This window comes from Triturus cristatus, chromosome 3_2 (assembly GCF_964204655.1).
Source record: "Triturus cristatus chromosome 3_2, aTriCri1.1, whole genome shotgun sequence".
NCBI classification, from domain to species: domain Eukaryota; kingdom Metazoa; phylum Chordata; class Amphibia; order Caudata; family Salamandridae; genus Triturus; species Triturus cristatus.
In genome coordinates this window covers 1,025,163,252-1,025,185,209 of record NC_140584.1, presented here as the reverse complement: position 1 = coordinate 1,025,185,209, position 21,958 = coordinate 1,025,163,252, and the positions used below count along the sequence as shown (strand labels likewise).

General features: G+C 45.9%; 1 protein-coding gene across 1 annotated transcript in view; it reads right to left on the bottom strand.

Annotated features, from left to right (window-relative positions):
* Positions 1 to 21,958, bottom strand: part of HIP1 (huntingtin interacting protein 1) — a 352,795-nt gene that overhangs the window by 70,107 nt on the left and 260,730 nt on the right. Inside the window, exons 21-24 of the mRNA XM_085649657.1 lie at positions 20,234 to 20,341; positions 11,311 to 11,447; positions 6,765 to 6,875; positions 6,013 to 6,071 (exon numbers count right to left, since the gene is read on the bottom strand). Of these exons, the coding sequence (XP_085505783.1) occupies positions 6,013 to 6,071; positions 6,765 to 6,875; positions 11,311 to 11,447; positions 20,234 to 20,341 (415 nt within the window). The remainder of the gene's footprint in view (positions 1 to 6,012; positions 6,072 to 6,764; positions 6,876 to 11,310; positions 11,448 to 20,233; positions 20,342 to 21,958) is intronic.

Genomic DNA, 21,958 nt, shown 5'->3' with positions numbered 1-21,958 from the left:
TTACTGGAGATTTTAATTTTTTATGTCGATTTGAATGAGACTTTCTATGGGATGTGTCTATACTCAGTTTGACACTTACTTGAATTCTGTTGACTTGGGATTAATGCATTCTATGATTTTTCATTTATTTTGTAATTCTGTATTTTGAGACAGTATGGCATTTCATGCATATTTTCTGTGTACTGCATTTAACTTTTTCTGCATTAAACATCCACTTTTGCTTTATTTTTATCCTAGAACTCAATGATTTATGCTTCCTTTCTTAATTTCTGTTTAGGTCAGCTAAATTGTGCGGTTCTGATGAGGAGTGCAGTCGGTAACCGCTATATCAACTAGAGACGCTGGAGCTGAACTACTTCGGTAAAATTTCAGGGTGATCAAATATTGGGGTTCGGCACCCACAGGGGTTTGCCCCAGTTGTATCCATTAAGTCATGAATGATTTACAGGAGAACAGAACCTTCTGCACTTTTCCAAGCCAGAACCTGGCTCACTCTCAAAGTACTAAAATTGGACACAGTGAATTCTTAGGCTTTCCAGATGAGACGCCCCTTGGGCAGGTAATGGGGGTTCTGAGGAAGCACCAAGGGCTTTCTATGAATTTACATTATCAGCACCTTCACAGAGATCTCCATGGTTGAACCCTTCATAAGGTACAGTGACACCTGGTTCCCTGCAGGTAGTCTCCCCTCTGATCCATATTTATTAATTAACTATTACCAACAGGCCGCCAAAGGGAGAACTGGCATGATACTTGACCAATGGAGCATGTTTGCTTGGAAAAGACAAGTCATTCAAGTGGTAGGTTCATGTGACTTCTTGAACAGTCAAAACACCATATCCAATTATGCACCGGCCAATGGTCTTGAAAACAACACTACTTGCTTTCGAGCATTTTCTTCTTTAAAGATTCCCGTAAGGATCTACCGTAGTACCAGTGCGAGAAAACAAATAGAAGATTTACTTGAACTGAGGTTTTGATCTATCCAAACACTAAGTTGAGGACATTTTTGTGAGGAATCACAAATACTCAAAAGGACACCACAAACAATCTATGAAATAACGTCCTAAGGAGTTCTCCCTATGGGAATCCATCAATTTTCCATAACTATGTTAGGAATGATACTGTTTGCCCTGATGCACATGTTACTTACCTTCGGTAACGATATATCTGTAAGAGACATTAGTTAGTGATAGATTCCTTACCTTAAAATTACCCCCCAGGAGTCAGACTGGATTCGGAAAGTTTTTGTCAGCAGTACCCCTACGCGTCGGAAGGTGGCATTGTGCGGCTCCGTGTCCGTCGTAGGCGTCATGATCACCGGGATGACGTCGCTACAGCTACTTAGACGCCACCCTTGCACGCTGAAGTCAGTTCTGTACACGACTTTCCACGCCAGGAACGCAGAGCCATGCAAGATACTGACCACTGGTGCATTGAAACTAGGGCCCTGAAAGGGATGACCTTAACCCTAAAAATCAGTTCACAGAACAGGTAGGATGGTTGGGGCGGTAAGGAATCTATTACTAACTAATGTCTCTTACAGATATATCATTACCGAAGGTAAGTAACTTGTGCATCTGAAAGAGACACGTTAGTGATTGATTCCTTACCTTAGAATAGATACCCCAGCAATACCAACCCCGTTGGTGGGTCTGCGAACCAAGAACACACCAGAAAGTCCCGGAGAACAGAACGGCCAAAGAAGCCATCTCTTCGGACTTGGCTGTCAAGGCAATAAGGCTTAGTAAAAGTGTGGAATGTCCGGAGGCTCCTTTTTAGCCAGAGAATAACAGGTTTTTATACACAAGACAACCCAACGGGAGATAGTTGTCTTGTGTACAGCCCGGCCTTTCTTGGCGCCTACGTAGCCAACAAAGAGCTGGTCATCCACCCGGAACTGTTGTGTGCGATTCAGGTAAAATGAGAGTGCACGTTTTGGGTCCAGATGGTGAAGCCTCTCTTCCTCTCTGGAAGGGTGCGGAGGCAGAAAGAAAGTGGGCAAGGTGATGGATTGCCCGATATTGAAGGCAGTAACAACTTTTGGCAAAAAGGAGGGATGAGTGCGGAGCACAACTTTGTCCGGGTGAACAGACAGAAAAGGAGGTTTACAGGAAAGAGCCTGGAGCTCACTCATGCGACTAGCGGAGGTAATGGCAACCAGGAAAGCAGTCTTCAAAGTCAATAAACGACGAGGACAGTTGTGTAGCGGCTCAATGGGAGCGTACATCGAATAGGTAAGAACCAGATTCAGTCCCACTGTGGCATCACAAAAGGAATAGGAGGGAAAAGGTGAGTAATGCCTTTGAGAAATCTATTTACAACAGGGGACTTGAAAAGAGAAGGCTGATCAGGGAGCCTGAGAAAGGCAGAAATTGCAGAAAGGTAGCCCTTAATAGTGCCCAGAGCAGAGCCCTGCCGGGCCAAAGAAAGAAGGAACAAAGGGACTTCTGAAAGAGGAGCAGAAAGGGGATCCACAGCCTTTGCTGTGCACCATGCCACAAATTTGTTCCACCTGCAGGTGTATACCGATTTAGTGGAGGGACGCCTGGCTGCCAGAATGATATCACAGACTTCAGGAGGCAAGTCAAATGGAATCAACTGTCGCCGCTAAATCTCCACGCAAGGAGGTGGAGGCTGGATAGGTTTAGGTGGAGGACCGTCACCTGCTGCTGCGACAGAAGATCCCCCTGAAGAGGCAGTCGGATCGGGGGATCCACGCTCATACTGAGTAGCTCGGGATACCAAACTCTTCGAGCCCAGTCTGGGGCCACAAGAATGACTTGGGCCCGGTCGCGCCTAATCTTCTTCAGCACTCTGGGTAGAAGTGGTATAGGCGGAAAGGCGTACAATATACCGCCACTCCACTCGTGACGAAAAGCGTCGCCGAGCGAGTGCCGCCTTGGAAATTCCAAAAAGAACAATTGATGTACAGAATGCAGAACAATGTCATATATTCACCCCAGTACAGAGATCTGGGCCTAAATCCATAGTTGTTTTGCTCACCATGTCATTCCAGTTTGGACCAAGCCATATGCAAATCAGTCTTGACCCTGCGCCTAATGGGAACAGTCCAGCCCGAACTGCCAGGCCAGGTCCTCCCTGGACTGGAAACAAGCATCCTAGGACCGGTTTCGGGCTTTCAGCACTCATCAGCCAGGATATCTTGACTCCAGTGGCATGGAGAGCACGGGACCCACGCCTGGGCATACCCGTCCCACTCAGGGTGACAAATGCAAATCAGTCTTGACCCTGCGCCCAATGGGAACAGTCCAGCCCGGACTGCCAGGCCAGGTCCTCCCTGGACTGCAAACAAGCATCCTAGGACCAGTTTTGGGCTTTCAGCCCTCATCAGCCAGGATAGCTTGACTCCAGTGTCATGGAGAGCACAGGACCCACGTCTGGGCATGGGTTCCGTGAAGTCTGGGCTGGCATGGTGAGCAAAAGAATGATGGATTTAACCCAGATCTCTTGACTGGGGGTGAATGTTTTGATTTGTTCTGCTTTCCGTCCATCAATTGTGTGTCTTTTGCTTTCTCGCCCTAAGTGCGCCAGGTATGCCTAGACGTGGGTCCTGGGCTCACTGTGCCACTGGAATCAACCTATCCTGGCTGAAGAGGGGTAAAACCCCGAAACCGGTCCTAGGATGCTTGTTGCCGGTCCAGGGAGGACCTGGCTTGGCAGTTCGGGCTGGACTGTTCCCATGAGGCACAGGGTCAAGACTGATTGAGGTATTTTGGATACCTACAAATAAGACATGCCTTACAGGCGGCTTTTTCAAGTTTTGATGACATACCAGACTCCTCTCCACTGGAAGACCGCTTGCTAGATGGGCCACTACACTCTAAAGCCATATCTTTAACGTATAAGAAACTTACTAACAATCTGCCTGATAGCTTTGGCAAACTTAAAGAACAATGGGAGAGAGACTTGGGGTCGATTGATGAGGAGGATTGGCGGTCGGCCCTTATGTCACCCAGGGAAGCGGCCATCACACTCAGATTTAGACTGATACAGCTTAGGATTCTGCATCGGTCATATATGACAGGGATAACCTTGGCTAAAATAAACGCAAGACAGGACGACCTCTGTCTGAAGGGCTGCCGACAGCAGGCCACCTTCTACCATACTCTCTGGGAGTGCCCGGCTGTTCATCACTTCTGGGAGGCAGCCACAAATCACATGCAGACTGCACTGGGGAAGACGGTAGTGCTGACTCCGCAACTGGGTTTATTAAACATCTGGGCTGCCAGTGATCTTACTGAAACCTAACAACAGCTAGTGATGCTGGGATACACGCTGGTGAAGAGAGAACTGGCGAGGGTGTGGGCCAGGTATGCCCAGACGTGGGTCCTGGGCTCACTGTGCCACTGGAATCAAGCTATCCTGGCTGAAGAGGGGTGAAACCCCGAAACGGGTCCTAGGATGCTTGTTTCTGGTCCAGGGAGGACCTGGCTTGGCAGTTTGAGCTGGACTGTTCCCATGAGGCACAGGGTCAAGACTGATTTGCTTATGGCCAGGTCTAAACTGGGGTGGCATGGTGAGCAAAAGAATGATGGATTTAACCCAGATCTCTTGACTGGGGGTGAATGTTTTGATTTGTTCTGCATTCCGTTCATCAATTGTGAGTCTTTTGCCTTGGAAATTCCAACAAGCAGAACTGCTAACATTGTGCGTTCTCTTCGTTGTCAAAGACTCAAAAGAACAGAGACAAAAAGTCCCCAAAAACTCAGTCAATAATTGACTGGGGGTACCGCTCTCTACGGATCTGCGCTTGCTGGCGCGGAAAAAGAAAGATCTGACGTCAGCGCGTGAGGGCGGCGTCTAACTAGCTGCGGGACGTCATCCCAGTGATCATGACGGACGCAGAGCCGCACGACGCCACCTTCCAACACGTAGGGTTACTGCTGACGAAAACTTTCTGGATCCAGTCTGACGCCTAGGGGTAATTCTAAGGTAAGGAATATATCACTAACGTGTCTCTTTCAGATACAATGACCATGAAAACACAGTAAAGAAATCAGCCGCGCTTGCAGCTCACCAAGCCTGAGACCCATCTAGATTCAAGCCAATGACCTATGAATGCCTTTTGGAGACCTAAAGTATAATTTCTGACTGCACAGATGATGTGTAAGGTGTATCATGAAACATTCATCTGAGTAACAGCATTTCATCAAGCCCAAAGTTTTAAAATCTGTGACCAAAACGAGCAGGCAATATCTTATTCTCTTTCTGGGTCACGAGATATAATTCATAGGCTGAACAAGCTCAGAAACAACCGGCATCAACACGGGTGGCGAGAAACTCTGACGGCCATTACCTAATCCTTTCATCACTGGTTTCACTTGCACAGACAATAAACAGATTTGGCAATGGTTGTTTGGCTCTGGGTAAGAATGTGCCTCAGTCTGATTAACTGGATCATGCCCTAGAGTTGGTTTAATTTTTTTTTCAAACTACAGATACACCTCTCCAACCATGCAGTGACTTGGTCAGGTTTGAAATTCGTTATAAATATTAGGGGATTTTGTGCTTCGACCACCATATTTCGATCAAGTAGCAGATTGTCCTCTTTACAACATGGGAGAATAAAGCCTTTCATAGACTTTCAATTCCATTACACTGAGGCACGACCTTTCAACTGGTATTCTAGACCATGGACTGCTGTCGTGCTGTGCCTAGTCCAGGATGTCTCTCTGAGCAGTTTGTGTAAAAACAACAGTAGCCCACTTGATTGAACTAACCCCTTGTCGCACAGTTGTCAAAGTGAGCTTCAGAAGAACCATGGGTAGTTCTAGCAGAAGAGTAGAAAAAGGCTGACCACAACGCTTTTTCTAATGCCGGTCATATCAAGAACATTGTGTGCCTTGGATTTTGAAGGCAATATCCAAAAAGATGTGCACTTGGACGAGATAAGATGGCTGAATGAAGAGCAGGGTGGAGGAGGGAAAGGAATCTTGCTAAGCCTGGACTTTTGGAAAGCGAGGGGAGGAGGTGGGTGCCAATACTAACTTCTCGTTCACCTCCAGTTTGACTCCAGAGTCTCCAGCACGTGACTTGCTGAGCATTTCCTATTAGAAAAGAGATAAAAAGCAGTAAGATGATATAGGGCCAGACAGAGTATTTCTAGAAAAATTTGCATCTATGGCCCCTAAAGTGGCTCAAACAACCTACTATTTCCAAGGACGTAAAAAACCTTTTGCTAGCACAAAACTTTCATCAATGCAGGACTTTGGTAAGCACTTTTCTGCTGTGAGGTAATCATTCACTGAAGGTCCTTGGATTGAATACAAAGTAAAGAAAGTCTAATCTGGTCTCTAACACATCATCCTCAGACACTTTTAAGTGGCAAAAGCATCAGTTTGACTTTGCAGTCAGATTGCATGTGTGGTGTTCTTACATGTAACTGTCCTTCACTCAGGCAAACTATTTTTGGTTGAGTAATATTTTTATTGAATCTTGGAAATCAGACAGATCAGAAAATTGCACGAAAGAAAATACTTTGAAAAATGAAAAATACTGTATATAATCTTACTAGTACAGCTGTGCAAATTGCAACAGTAAGTTGGTGAGTTAGATAAAAGGGTTTTAATGAGATGAATTATCCCTATGACACTCAAAAATGGAAACACAATAATCAGCCACTATCTATGTTTCCTTGTGCTGAGAGGAGTATATAGATCATTCTATGCAGTAAGCCGCTGCATAGTAACTTTGATTCCCAACTGGAATATTCAGCATTAGATAAAGGAACATAAGCTTACCTCTATCCTAACAGAAGCTGCTTCAATTGCGGCAGACGTTGCAGCCATTTCCTTGTCTACAAGGTCTCCCAGTTCTTCCTGCTTGATATCCAAGCCCTTAGGCCGCAACTCCTGTACATAAGGTGCAAGAAACAAGCAGAGACAATCACAGACCCTACACACAGACACAGGATCACAGACCCTACACACAGACACAGGAAGACAAATAAAGTGGCAAGGACAGCTCCTACAGTCAGGGCACAGTTGCAAGAGGCAAGAGTGGCAGCTCCTACAGGGTACAGAAGGTAAGAGATGAAAATTGTAGTTTCTACAGAAAAGGCACACAGGGCAACCCATGAGAAGGAACATTGCAACATGCACAGGATTAGAGGTGAGAATCTTTGCCACTGCAGTCAGGGAACAGAAGATAATGGGTTACAGTCACATCCCTCCAAGACACAGAGACCACGATGTGAGAATATGGGGTCCTACCGAGAGGACACAGACAGCAAGTGATGATATTTACTTTCCTTACATGGCATTTAAGACACGATGTGGGAAAAACTAGTCATACCTCTTTAGCAGTTTGAAACTCGATGAACATAGGGTATAATATTCCATCTTTCACATTGCATTGACCATAGGCAGAGCCAGTATGGCTCAAGATGAACTCAACTGTAAATTCACAATGCCCCAGTACATAACCACCATCTTCTCCCCCCCCCCCCCCCCCCCCCCCCATATTCTGAAAATACATTGAGAACATCTTATCAAACCTCCCTTGTACTATGTACCACTCCCAATCACTCTGATGGGGCATTGTCAATTTAAAACAGTTTCAAGCTAAAGTTGTAGAGTTTCAATAAGCTTATTTTGTTGTGTGAGTCTATTCAGGATGAACATGCTGTGCAAAGATTATCGAACAATATCTCCCCATTATAGTATTAAGAAACAGCACAAATAGATAAATGTTGTAACCGTCTACTTTCACTGAGCTTTTATTCCTGGCTGAGAATCTACACAATGTTTTCTAAATGTGTGCGCCAAAGACCATGTTGCTGCTACAAACGTGTCATTAAGCAATTCATTTCAAGTGTAAGCCAAAAAAGCCCTTTTCATTCTCGCTGAATGCGCTCTGAGACTCTTTAACAGTGTTTTTACCTGCTCAAGTTTAACATAATCGAATTGCCTCCACAACTGATCTTGCAATGGTACTGAATTAAACTCCACATATACTGTTTTTAACTCCAATGAACCGATTTGCTTTGTTAGCAGTTCTATATTCAACCCAACCCTGTACGTATATACTGTCTAAATGTGCACCCATCATGTTTCTGCTGTAACCATCAAAGTATGGAATGGTGGCCTATTTTTCTTCTCTTTATTATGGTGTTCTGAGTCCCACATTTTAAGTTTCTCCACTTTGTGGCTGATAACAACATCTTACAAGTCATATAAAGACAGCCAACTTTGCCTCGTAAGCCATTTGTTTTTAGTATCAAGTGTAAAACAGCATACAGTATCAGGTGTATGCATAAAGTTCCCATAGTATTGGAATAACTTCTTCTCAGGTTGCCTTTAAGCTTTGTCACTTTACCTAACTGTTTAAAATCCCAAAGGAATTTGGGACGATCAAGTATACAGAGTATATCCTCTGATATTCCTCCTCCAGAGGCACTTCCTGTATAACATCCTTGACTATTACATTTTGAACTTCTCCAGTTGGGAGACAAACATGATGTGATTTCATACAAATAATTTTGTGTAGAACCATGAAACTAAGAAGTAAATTAATTATTTAAAACTGTATTTATATTGAAGAATACATAACATACTACTCAGTTAGCACATTAATTGCATATATTGTGTGGATCGAGGCATAGCATTTGAGATTTAGTACCGGCAGTTTAGTTCTACCCCTATGTAAAGTGCTCTGGATATATTACCCTAGTTTAATGCGAAAGACCCTTGCAGCCTTAAGTCTTTAACAAAATGCACATAGCCACAAAGGCCTAATAGAGCACATACCTAAAATAATTCAAGGACCTGCTGCAGTTGTGTCATCTCAATGCAATATTAGCACTCACTTGCCTGAGGTTATCTATACCCATTTTTTAGGTAATGTTTCAAACTTTCCCCTACCAATCAATGGTTGTGGGGTTCAATCTGCCACTTTACAGAATTTTCTGAACCTCTTTGGCTTTGGTCTCTGCCACTACCGCTTCACCAAAAGGGAAGCTTATATTTAGTAGAATATTGCTAAGGAATGGTCGACAATTGTCGCCCAATGTTTGTTGCAGTCAGTACCTTTTCTACCCATTTTTGCTCTCAGCCCTGAGGTTTTCTTTGAGTTGGCACTCACCTACAATATGTTTTCCTAGTCTGTAATGCTCCCCTGTTCCAGCCATATTGTTATCTTTTTTAGGGGTACGCTAACTGGCCAATGGATAGGCTGCTATTTTTGATTTAACCTTAAACCATTTGAGAAAATCTGAAATAATTTCCGTTAGCATAAGCTGAAGCCATCCTGGTTGTGACAGCCATTTTGTTAGCTATGTAATTCTTCCGTCTTCACTGTTGCTTGCCCTTCTATTCTGCTTGTGTCATCAGCTTTAGTTAACTCCTTCTGTACTGAGCCAAAGCAATGTACGTGCTGAGAAAAGGCCTGTAGCTGCTGAAATGCACCTGGTTAAAGATGTAACTGTCAACTGTTTTCTACTGTAGTAAACAGTTCTGTTCCCCCTCCCACTTTGCTGACTAAGTGATTACCCATCTGCCCATGTCTGGCTGTAACTATTTTCTGTGTAGGTTTGTCACATCTATTTGTAACTACATGCTTACTCTGCAAAAAAGTATGTATATAAGCACCATGGTCTGTGTATTCCATGTACTACCTCAGGCAGCACTCAACAGTGCTGTGTGGACGTAGTCCCACTCATGAGTGATTAATAAACTTGTTATTTGAATTCCAGCTTCAGTGCCAATCTCTATTTTGTTGGTCTACAGAGTCGTGGACAGAGAAGGGTGACCCCTGCACCGGTGTGCTCATTAAAAGGCACATTTCCACACATTGATGCTTTCATTGTTCTGAGCCTTTACCCAGTACTGTCTCCTGTCTGCCTCTGACATCTGCCACTTGAAGCAACAGCTTTAAACAGGTACTGGGGATTGTTTTTACTTTCAAAACAATGCTTAACTGTCTTTTTAAGCTTACTGAGAATATGTTGTATTAACTCTTCAATTTCTTTCCTTCTTGGTGTCCATAGTGACTTATGAGAGCCGTGGCAATTGCTGTACATCATTTAAGAGCTGCAGACCTATTTTTTTACTCCCTGCACCCAGTTTTACCTTTTTATGCGGTGGAGGGATCGTAGTAGCTGTTGAAGTTTGCAAGATCTTTTACACTGCTGTTACTATTGAAGTCTGGTTCGACATGTGCCTCGATGTAGAGTTGTCTTGTGGATGTGCCATGCATTTCTGCTGATTTCTTGACTTAACTGCATAGGCTGATATAGGATGTTTAGAAATACATTTACAACATTGTACTATACTAAATAACAATGGTAAGCAATGACTTCATCTCTGTGCTGGTTGAAGAGCTTGTATAATTATTTATCTGTGGTTATCGGGTGTCCATGTCACTGTGCTCCAATATTTGCTCCTCCTCCTGATCCTCATACAAATTGTCTTCACTCTCTTGTTTGTGATACCATCTCTACTCCCCATCTTTCATCCTTCTCATACTTGCAACCTGTGGAGATTTTGCAGGCGTGGTTGTGTGATCTGTAGTCCCTGGCTCAACTTGTTCTCTTTGCCTTTTTCTTTGGCATCTTAAATGCCTTTATAACATCATCAAAATACTCTTTTTTATGAAGCAAATAGACGTTTTGTTTATTGATTAGCAAATCATTTGGTGACTGCTTTGACACCGGCATAACATGGTCTCCAGGTTCAACATGACAAAGCAATTATTTGGGACCTTTCTACATCCCAAGATTGTATTTAATCCTTTAAGTTCAATTTGTTTTGTCTCCAAACGGTGGCAGTCAGACAGAGACTCTGTTATTTTTAGTCTTTTCAACCATAACAAAAGTTTTTCATAACTTTTCCTATGGTGGTAAATTTACGAAACCATTATTTATTCCATTTTCAAACCAGATTATTATTCTCTAATATGACTCTGTTGCCCCTTCAACATCCGACAGAGCCCTCCCTGTGAGGTAAGATCCAAATCCTGTGAACTGTAGCCATAAGAGTGCTGAATCAAATCTGTGTGCATTGGCGGAGAAAGCTTAACACTTTACAAATCTTCAATGACATGTGGTCTGAATTTGGAATAATGAACACACTCATCTCTCTCATAATCATGAAGACCAAAATTGCTTACTCAATGCTTGTCATCCCATGCAACTTTTCAATAACAACCAGGGTAGAACATATTTTCTCCATCACAAGAGACACCAAAAGTGACTGTAAAAACACAAAGAAAACAAAGTAGCCACATACAGTCCCTTTCCATGCCCTGAACCATCTAATAAATGTTGAATGATGATTAGATGATTCTTACTTCACCAATAGAGATAATCCTATTGAGGCAATCTCGAACAGCTTCACAATCCCCACTGCCCAACGTGGACTCATGCTTCAGCAAGGAAAGGTAAGACAGCACATCACTGCCACACTGTTTGCAGGTTTCAAACAAAACTGCAAGAAAGCAAAAAAGTCAGTTTAGCCAGACCAGTAGGACATAATTTGCCAGAATGGTAACGCTGACATGATCCTCCTCACCATTTTTCCATTAGTGCCAAATAAATTGTACAGCACAACATGACTAGTTCCCTCTTTCTAAGCTGTAACAAACACACTCACCACACCACCCATCCAAGCTGCAGTACAAATTTCTTCACCATCATCTCTACCATACAAAAATACAGATAATGCAGATCAGTGAGGTGCAGCTCAAATGCATGAACCTCTGAATCATCCTGAAATCAGCAAAATGTGTACCACAGAAATGGAAACAAACTATCCTCAGTGGGTGAGGTTAATTTAATGTGTGGTGTGCACAGTAAAAAATAGTCACTATTATTATGCCCCTCCCTGCAGCCTCATTTTCTTAACTAATGTTCTGCTATGTCTTTCAGCACAGCCACAACACTCCCATCTAGAACTGTGGCCTGTCCTTGAATGGTGCTACGCAAACAAATGATGGACGGAATGCTGAATAAATCATACATTCACCCCAGTCAAGAGGTCTGGGTTAAATCCATCGCCCTTTTGCTCACCATGCCACCCCAGTTTAGACCCAGCCATACGCAAATCAGTCTTAACCCTGTGCCTCATGGGAACAGTCCAGACCGAACTGCCAAGCCAGGTCCTCCCTGGACCGGAAACAAGCATCCTGGGACCGGTTTCTGGGTATTACCCTTCATCAGCCAGGCTAGTTTGAATCCAGTGGCACAGTGAGCAAGGGACCCACGTCTGGGCATACCCATCCCACTTCGGATGAAAAGTGCTACGCAAACAAATGATGGACGGAATGCTGACCAAATCATACATTCACCTCCAGTCAAGAGATCTGGGTTAAATCCATCGTTCTTTTGCTCATCATGCCACCCCAGTATAGGGTATTGCTGATTTTTACAGGGGATCTTCACGGAGGAGCTTACCTGTTCCTACTTGGCGCCCAAACTCCACTCGGCGCACCCGCTTCGCGGGTGCCCCTTCGCCCATATCGAGGAGCGGACCACAATCCACGCCGGGAAGAGCCCAGAGGAGGGAAACCGGCATCAAGCGTGTGGCTGTAGCGGGGCTGCGAGCGTGCGGGGACTTCATTTCCCAGAAGTCCCTGCTAGACCGTCGACGAGCTTCCGGTCCGCTCTCCCTGCTGCCCCGCCCCCCGCCCTCCTGAGGCTTAAAAACACCTGTTTTTCGTGGATTTAGCGGGACATCTTGCTGATTTTTACAGGGGATCTTCACGGAGGAGCTTACCTGTTCCTACTTGGCGCCCAAACTCCACTCGGCGCACCCGCTTCGCGGGTGCCCCTTCGCCCATATCGAGGAGCGGACCACAATCCACGCCGGGAAGAGCCCAGAGGAGGGAAACCGGCATCAAGCGTGTGGCTGTAGCGGGGCTGCGAGCGTGCGGGGACTTCATTTCCCAGAAGTCCCTGCTAGACCGTCGACGAGCTTCCGGTCCGCTCTCCCTGCTGCCCCGCCCCCCGCCCTCCTGAGGCTTAAAAACACCTGTTTTTCGTGGATTTAGCGGGACATCTTCCTGATTTTTACAGGGGATCTTCACGGAGGAGCTTACCTGTTCCTACTTGGCGCCCAAACTCCACTCGGCGCACCCGCTTCGCGGGTGCCCCTTCGCCCATATCGAGGAGCGGACCACAATCCACGCCGGGAAGAGCCCAGAGGAGGGAAACCGGCATCAAGCGTGTGGCTGTAGCGGGGCTGCGAGCGTGCGGGGACTTCATTTCCCAGAAGTCCCTGCTAGACCGTCGACGAGCTTCCGGTCCGCTCTCCCTGCTGCCCCGCCCCCCGCCCTCCTGAGGCTTAAAAACACCTGTTTTTCGTGGATTTAGCGGGACATCTTGCTGATTTTTACAGGGGATCTTCACGGAGGAGCTTACCTGTTCCTACTTGGCGCCCAAACTCCACTCGGCGCACCCGCTTCGCGGGTGCCCCTTCGCCCATATCGAGGAGCGGACCACAATCCACGCCGGGAAGAGCCCAGAGGAGGGAAACCGGCATCAAGCGTGTGGCTGTAGCGGGGCTGCGAGCGTGCGGGGACTTCATTTCCCAGAAGTCCCTGCTAGACCGTCGACGAGCTTCCGGTCCGCTCTCCCTGCTGCCCCGCCCCCCGCCCTCCTGAGGCTTAAAAACACCTGTTTTTCGTGGATTTAGCGGGACATCTTGCTGATTTTTACAGGGGATCTTCACGGAGGAGCTTACCTGTTCCTACTTGGCGCCCAAACTCCACTCGGCGCACCCGCTTCGCGGGTGCCCCTTCGCCCATATCGAGGAGCGGACCACAATCCACGCCGGGAAGAGCCCAGAGGAGGGAAACCGGCATCAAGCGTGTGGCTGTAGCGGGGCTGCGAGCGTGCGGGGACTTCATTTCCCAGAAGTCCCTGCTAGACCGTCGACGAGCTTCCGGTCCGCTCTCCCTGCTGCCCCGCCCCCCGCCCTCCTGAGGCTTTAACACAACATCCTACTCCCGCAGCGCGGGACGCAGCCCGGGCTAAGACCGGGCAAAGAGCGGGCCGTTTTAGGCCGTTAGAGGCCGGCAGAGACCGGACCGGGCCCCCTCTCTATCGTTGTCTTTGTCCCAAACCCCTCCTTTTTCTATACAATTAGTGGTTTTAACTATCCCGCCCGCTATGGCCACTAGAGTATCTAGAAGTAAGGCTGCCCAACAGTGCTCCAGCACGCTGGATAAATTCTTTTGTAAGTCTAGTGCTGCGGCTACTAAAGGTCGCATAGCATCAGACACTATCCCAGAGGTAAATGTTGAAAATGTGTCCGTCTCAATGGTCCCCTCGGACTCTTCATCCATTGATATTAGCACTCCAACACCATTTGACGCCACTCACTTATCTCTCATGGATAGCATCGACCAGACAATAGAGACTGTCCTCCAACAACTTAGGACCCCGTCAAACCTTTTGAGGGATAGCGAGTCCCTGTGCCCCTCGGGGGTGGTGGAGTCCACTCCGCATATTATTTGTGCAGAAACATCCAAAGTACAGGTTGAAGGGCAGGTTGTAGCGCCAACAGATCCTGTAGGCAGGAAAGTCTACCACCCTTCGAAAAGGAAAAGGATAAGGAAATTAAGAGGGGCAAAAAGGGCCAAAGTGGATAAAATCAACCCATCACTAGTTGCTAGTTCTGGCGTCCTAGCTTCTCCCGTAGATAGTTCCCCGGGAATCGGTTTTGATCATTTAGATTCGCCGTTAGCAACAGTGGTACCTGGGTCCTCTGGCCCGTTTGTATTTGGTGGAAATTCTCTAAATACAGCCGAAGCTCTGATTGGCTCTTTTAGGGATATCCTTAGGAGCCTGTTGGAGCCTCTGACCGTCAAATTGGATTCTATAGCTGCTAGACTTAAGGCTATGGAAGAGGCACAGAGTAGGAATAGTTCTAGTGGGGGGTTGGGTCCAGGTGCACTGACGACTCCCCAGGATCCTGCTGGGCTCAGAGCGCCTTCTGCGGGAACAAGTATACAGGTCCCGGCAGGGGTTCAAGATAGTGGTATAGGTAGCCATTCTCCCCCATTGCCCCCCTCACAAATACTTAGGCCCCCTGTCCCGGTACCTAGAAGATCTAAACAACCAACATCACCACTTCTAATGAGCGGGGGGCGAGCCAACGATGAATTCACTAATCGCCCCATGAGTCCTAACAGTAGGCGTAGGGTGGTTAATTTGCCCCCGGAGGCTGTGCCCTACACAGCGATTATGGTAGGAGTCCCTGAGCTCACTAGTGATTACAGAGAGCCACAGGACTCACTTCGTAATAAAGTAATTAGTTGGCTTAATACCAATAGGCCCCTCCCTCCTAATATAAAAGGTGATGTGTTGATGGTTAGAAGGATCCCATGGATTGGAATCACTCCCAAAAATAGGGTAGGGGACTGTATCATAATCAGTTTTAAAAGCCCACTGGTTGCCCCTTATATTTGCAACTGGCTGGTAAGGCCGGACAAATCCAACATAGATGTAGTGTCCCTCTCGCAATTCTATCCAAAAGCTTCCAACTTAGGAGTGGGGAGGGAACAGAGTTGGACTAGAGTGGGCTTTGCAGTAGATGGTTCTCGGTACAGACCCAAGTACAATCCATTGCCTGCCCATGGTAATTTTGTCCATCAGAACAGATTTTCCTGTCTGGAACTGGTAGATTGACCAATAAGAGGGGCCATTCCGCATGGTCAGATAAAATCTGCCTATGGCTTTATACTTGGGGGGGGAGGTACATTTGTTCCCACTTACAAAAAAAGGTCCCTGACCCCTGTAAAAGCCGAAGGGCCCATACTGGGATGCACTCAAGTCTTTAACGAGGATCCACCAGATGCATTAACTGTTCCCGCAATGCAGTTGGTGGAGCCTGCTGAATTACCCACTCGGTCGCCCATCACCTCTGGCCTGGGTGATTTGGGCGACCCTGTATATGACATCCCGTCTGCACCAAGTGAGGGTGGTCCCAAACCCCAAGGTCTTGGTATGACTATCCTGTCCTGGAATGTAGCTGGCATCTCTAACAAGGTGGATACCCCGGAGTGGGAAACTTTGGTTAGTAAGTGTGATCTACTCCTTTTTCAAGAGACTTGGGCCAGGGCACCACTGGCCAGGAGGGGATACGACATCTTCGAAATCTCAGCAAAATCGAATGGGAGAGGGAGACCTTCGGGAGGTTTGGCAATCTGGGTAGCAAGCCATATTGGGTGTCAGGCAGTTGGTATGGACACACTTTCACCGGACATTCAGTGTGTGCTCCTCAGATGGCCTGACAAAAGTACGTGGGCTATTGTCAATGTATACTCTCGACCAGTCGCTGTGGGTAAAGAATCCCCCACCCTAGCTGACCTCTCATCCTTTTTAGGGCAATTGACGGGGGACTTGAAAATAGTGATGGGAGGAGATTTTAACTGCCACTTTGAACCCCTGGAGGGCCTAATGGAGGGTGTTTCTAGTGCCGAAGATGACCATTGGGGAGTCCCTCCCTCTTCATCACCTCACCCTAAAGCTTGGTCCCCGTTGGCAGTACAACTTACCTCTCTCACCTTGAATTTCGCCTTGAGGGCGTGCAATGGGCGCACTCCTTCTGACACCCCTTCGGTCTGTACTTTTAATAAAAAGGACCATGAGTCAAGGCTGGACTACATTTTTATAGATATTTCCCTCTGGCCCAAAGTTATTGATTTTAGAGTGATCTCGAGGTTAGATAGTGACCACAATGCCCTTTCCCTGATGATCCAGCACCCAGCCCCTGTCTTAGGGACGCCAACTACCGGTTTTCTAGCCGACCAGGGAGATATATTACTCACTACAAGCAGGCGCCGAGTGAAATGGGGGAAACTACTTGAGAAAGAAGAAGCATTAAAAAACCTCTATGACATAGCACTCCCCAGGTTCCAGGAGGTGGATGCCCTTATCAGCCAATCTAGACCCTCAGATTACAATGAGAGACTCTCTGGTATTCATCTGGCCTTAGTAAAGGACCTTGCAGATGTTTTCAATCCGGCCGTGCCTACTAGAAGGAAAAAGACTCGTGCTCCGACTTGGTATACTTCCAATTGCAGGAAAACTAAGTCTGAGCTTCTTTCTGCAATCAAAGAGGGTAGTGATAAGGTGAAGATAGCTGCCCTTAGGAGGGGGTATAAGGTTGCACTGGCCAATGCAAGGGCTGAGTGGGATTGGAACCACTGGCATGACCTGACCGGAGCCCTGAAATCCAAAGATTATAGAAAATTTTGGGCTCTGGTAAACAATGGAACAGGGGATCTGCTGTCTGCAGTAGAACCCAACATTGCCCCCTCTGTTTGGGAGGCTCAGTTTGGGTTATTATACCAAGATTCCACTCTCTGGCCGGAGGGGATGGTGTTAGAGTCCCCCTGCCTGCAAGAGATTGCCCTGGAATTTTCTCTGGGGGAGGTGAAGCTGGCACTGGAGGGCTTAGCTCTGGGGAAGGCACCGGGGCTGGACAAGCTACCAGGTGATTTGTTTAGATATCACCCGGATATTTGGGCCCCGTACTTTCTTGTCCTTTTTAATGCCATTTTGGGAGGTATGGCGATCCCTTCCTCCTGGTTAGGGGCTGAAATAGTTCCGATCTACAAGAAAGGGTCCCCTTTGAGCCCTGCAAACTATAGGCCTATCAGCCTGATAGATGTTCCCCAAAAGCTTTTTGCGCGCCTTATCTTGAATCATCTATTAGACTGGGTGGAGGAAAATGACATCTTGAGTCCCCTTCAGGCTGGCTTCAGGAGAAACACATCGACCATGGACCAGATCTTCCGCCTAGTTCTCCTCTACTGGAAGACGGTGAGGATTGAGGGCGGGAGACTGTACATGGTCTTTGTGGATCTGAGGTCAGCCTTTGACCTAGTCCCGCGCAGGAAACTCTGGGAGGTATTGGAAAAGCTAGGAATTCCCTCCCAGCTACTTAACATCCTGGCCCGCCTGCACGAGAACAACTATGCGCAAGTCAGGTGTGGGAGGGATGGCAGACTTTCATCCAGGTTCCCTGTGCGCCGAGGTGTGAGGCAGGGTTGTGTCCTGGCACCGACCCTGTTTTGTCTATTCATTAACAATGTCATATCACATCTGGAAAATGTTAAGGATAATGACGCCCCCTATTTGGCAGGTAGGAGGGTTCCGGCAATCATGTTTGCCGATGACACCCTCCTCCTCTCAAAATCTCCAATGGGGATTCAGAGGATCCTGGATGGGTTTGGTCTATTCTGCAGTGAGCATGGATTGGAGGTGAATACAGAAAAGACCAAGTTTATGATCTTTAACCCACCAACTAAAACTAGGCCCAATCCTACCCTGGGGACCGAGAGCCTTGAGAGGGTGTCTACCTTCATATATCTGGGGGTCACACTGCAGGAAAACCTGGCATGGGATCGGCAGATAGTACGTTCCAAGGCCAAATTATCCCAACTCTCGGGTGCAATCCTGAAAGTGGCCAATACTTCTTCTTTCAAGCCCATAAGCCCGGCCCTTGAAACCTATAAGACCCAGGCCAAGGCTGCGGCCATGTATGGCAGTGAGCTATGGGGACATAAAACGGTGAAGGGCTTATCAATAGTGGAAAACAGTTTTTTGAGGCGCCTTTTAGCCCTTCCAAGTGCCACGCCACTCCAGCCTCTGAGAATGGACATGGGCCTCCCCCCTATTGCAGAGGCGCTTGTGTCAAAGCCAGTGAAATTCTGGCACAGGCTCTGGTCTACGGACGAACTTTATCACTATAGGGAGGACCTTACCCATGTCATGAGCTTAAATTCAAGTGGCAAAATCCCCTGGCTCACCTTTGTGGAAAACGAACTGTCTGCCCTTAATCTTCGTCATCTGTGGGAGGACCCTGCACGAGGTTGCCGCGCAATCTCGCGCAAGGCTTTGGCTCTAATTTATAAGGACAGGTCCCTCGCACACTTGACGGCTGCTCAAAATAGTGGTACCCTAACCCTGAAATTTTTAGAATCCAAAAATTCATATGCTTTTGAACCTTTTATGGATTTTATCTTTCCTATCCTGGCAAGGAAATTGTATGTTCAATGGAGGTATAGCACACTACCTATTAATTCATATACCTCGAAGTGGACTAATGGGGGCGACAAAATATGCCCCTGTTGTAACAACTACGTGGAAGATGACCCCCATATCTTGTTTGTGTGTCCTGCATACCAAAGGCCTAGGAAATATTGGATAGCGCCACTCTGTAAGAACCTGGGGTTCAGAGAGTATGCACAAGCATATAGGATCTTGAAAACTTGCACCCTGGACCACATTGTGTTTGCTGTTTCCAAATTTCTTATGGCTATATGGTTGATCAGAAGGAAAAAATTGTCTGAAGCCCCTTGAACTTTTTAAAGAACCTTCTAAACGCGATTTTAACTTATTCCTTGCTGGGACAGTTGTTTTTATTCAAATGTATTTTATTAATGTTTTATTGTCTGTATTCTTTTTATTGCATCTTTTATGGTCTATATGACCGAAATAAAGAATTTTTGGAATTGGAATTGGATTTTCACACAGCTTTTATTTTTTTGTAGCTTACTATGCCTTTGTATTTCTGTCCAACCATCTAATTATTCAATTATAATTCATATTTGATATTACTGTTGGCATTTTTCAACGGTTTCCCATGTAGATCGATTTATTGACTGATTGACACTTTTGCAAAGCACAAACTGCTATCCCACGTGGGGAGTCCAAGCACGGTGTATTAAATCGCAGACCTACTGATAGAAAAGTAGATAATAAAGCGAACAGTTGAACTTTCAGATGTTTCCTAAAAAAACAAATCGGATGGTCTGGTGGGGAGAGAGGTCAGCTGTCTATTTCACAGAGTAGCACCTACAAATGATAGGGATCTACCTCCATGAGTGGTCTTCCTTATTCAAGGGGCAGTAGATTGCGATAGGGCACATAGGTGGGGAGCATATTATTTAGGGAAGAAATACTGCAACCCCTTCGCCTCTCAAGCATTATTGCCTTTGCAATGTAATTTTAATTATGAGTCCTGTTGGACTCCTTTAAAAAACTTTAAAGAATTTACAAATTAATGTTTTTATTCAGTAATAATATTTGTGCCACAGAAGTGTACCACTCACTCCTCACTCTCACACTCACATTATTTATATCAATAAGGATGAATATTTACATTGACAGGTGAAAGAGTAATTCTCCCTAGCAGCCTATCACCCAGCCTACAGGTGTCTGATTCTGGTCATCACACACATGTATGGTAGTTGCTATACTTACGATCTGCAGGCTCCATCGGCGCCGTGTGAGAGGTGGCACTGCCTTGCAGGATGGTGTCAGACATCAGATGGGCAAAGAGTGTCACAGCTCGCAGTAAGTCATTCACATCTTGGAGCCATTCAGCAAAACAAAGCAGAGAGTTTATTGCACCAGCAAGCACTAGCAGCAATCAAAGAGATCTACTATTTGCTTCAACAGAAATATCAAAGTATACTAATTAAGAGGCTGCCTCGAAGATCTAATGATCTCTTCTAGGGATCTCACAGTTACAACTAAAATCTAACAAACAGTACAGCATCTGTGCACTACTGTTCAGTCAACCCACTCACCAAATGTCATTATAGTGCTGCTCACTGTATTTACAACAAAGCGTTCCTCAATGTAGTTCTCTTGCTGGCAACACCTTCAGACATATTCTAATTCACATAAACTAATTAATGACACTTTTCTATGCTCCACATTTCGCGGCTTACTGCTTTGTTTGGAATTAATGTCAATCTTTAAAGGAGGCTGGTTTGGCTGCATGTGAATTTATAATTATTCAAGTGGCCAAAACAATTGTTGTAGGTAATTAACATGTTTTTAGGAGTATGAGCTTGCTTGTTGTACCTTTGCCTACCATACTTAGAGTAACAAGCAGTGGCCTACGTTGGCCGCACTTTAGAGGTTGACGCAGTCCCGTACAAATTACCAAGCATCACTTTCTCCTTCAAATGCCCTTGTACTACTATACATACAGTGATGTGAAGTGAAAATATTCATTAAGGGTCACGCCGGCTGGTGCCCCAAATTTTCCTTATAATGGAATGTATGACAAAGTCAACTGTTGTCTCTCTGTCGTTCGTGGAGTGGGTTTTAGGTTTTACGAACAACTCTTTGCTTGTTATACGGTCAATGTGGCAATTCCGGACTCCAAAATGGGACATCCTTTGTGCTTACCTCAATATGAAACACAAGGTATATTAATTTGCCTAAGCTTCTATGTATTGTCTTTGCTATAAATTAACACCATTTAGACGCCGCACAGGTTTGTGACCTACATCTTTGTGAAGCTGTACAGATGTTTCCTCAAGGGGGTCAGGCTTGCAGCTCACCTGATCTACACAAAGAGGAGACAGATGGATTAAACATACTTTCTACGTTGGGTCTCAAACACATGTTTCATGTATTGGTTCCCATCTCATATTCAGATTAGTGCTCTGGTATGTGGAGCATTCTCTTACATACCTCTTCCAAATGCCATTCCATTAGGAAGCCATAGTCAACAAAATGACTAACGTTAATGAGAGTGACCTTAGAGTTCACCAGAGTTTGTAGAATAGCTATGTTTAGATAGGAATGTCTTCCGAGTATGTTCCTGTAGCCTTGCATGTTGTAGTTGTCTCAGTTTGGTCTAACCAGTTCTAAATGCTGGTGTTAGCAATGGTTCGCCCTTCTTCCACAATTACCCATGCCTTACTCCTGCTTGGTTCCAGAAGATGACGCATTTCTTCCGTTTAATTCTACTAACGGCTGTTGTATCTTGACAACAATGCCACAGAATAAGCAGCATGAATGTTGCAGACTGCAGTGTTAGTCACCTTCTAGCCCGGGTAGTTCGCTTTTTACCTTCGTCATCAGGTATAGGTTCCAAGACCACTTTTTGCCTTTGAGGATGTCTCTCTTGCTCTTCATTATCCATTTGGATATGGAATGTGTCAGCTGTCATTGAGAACATAGGGTCAC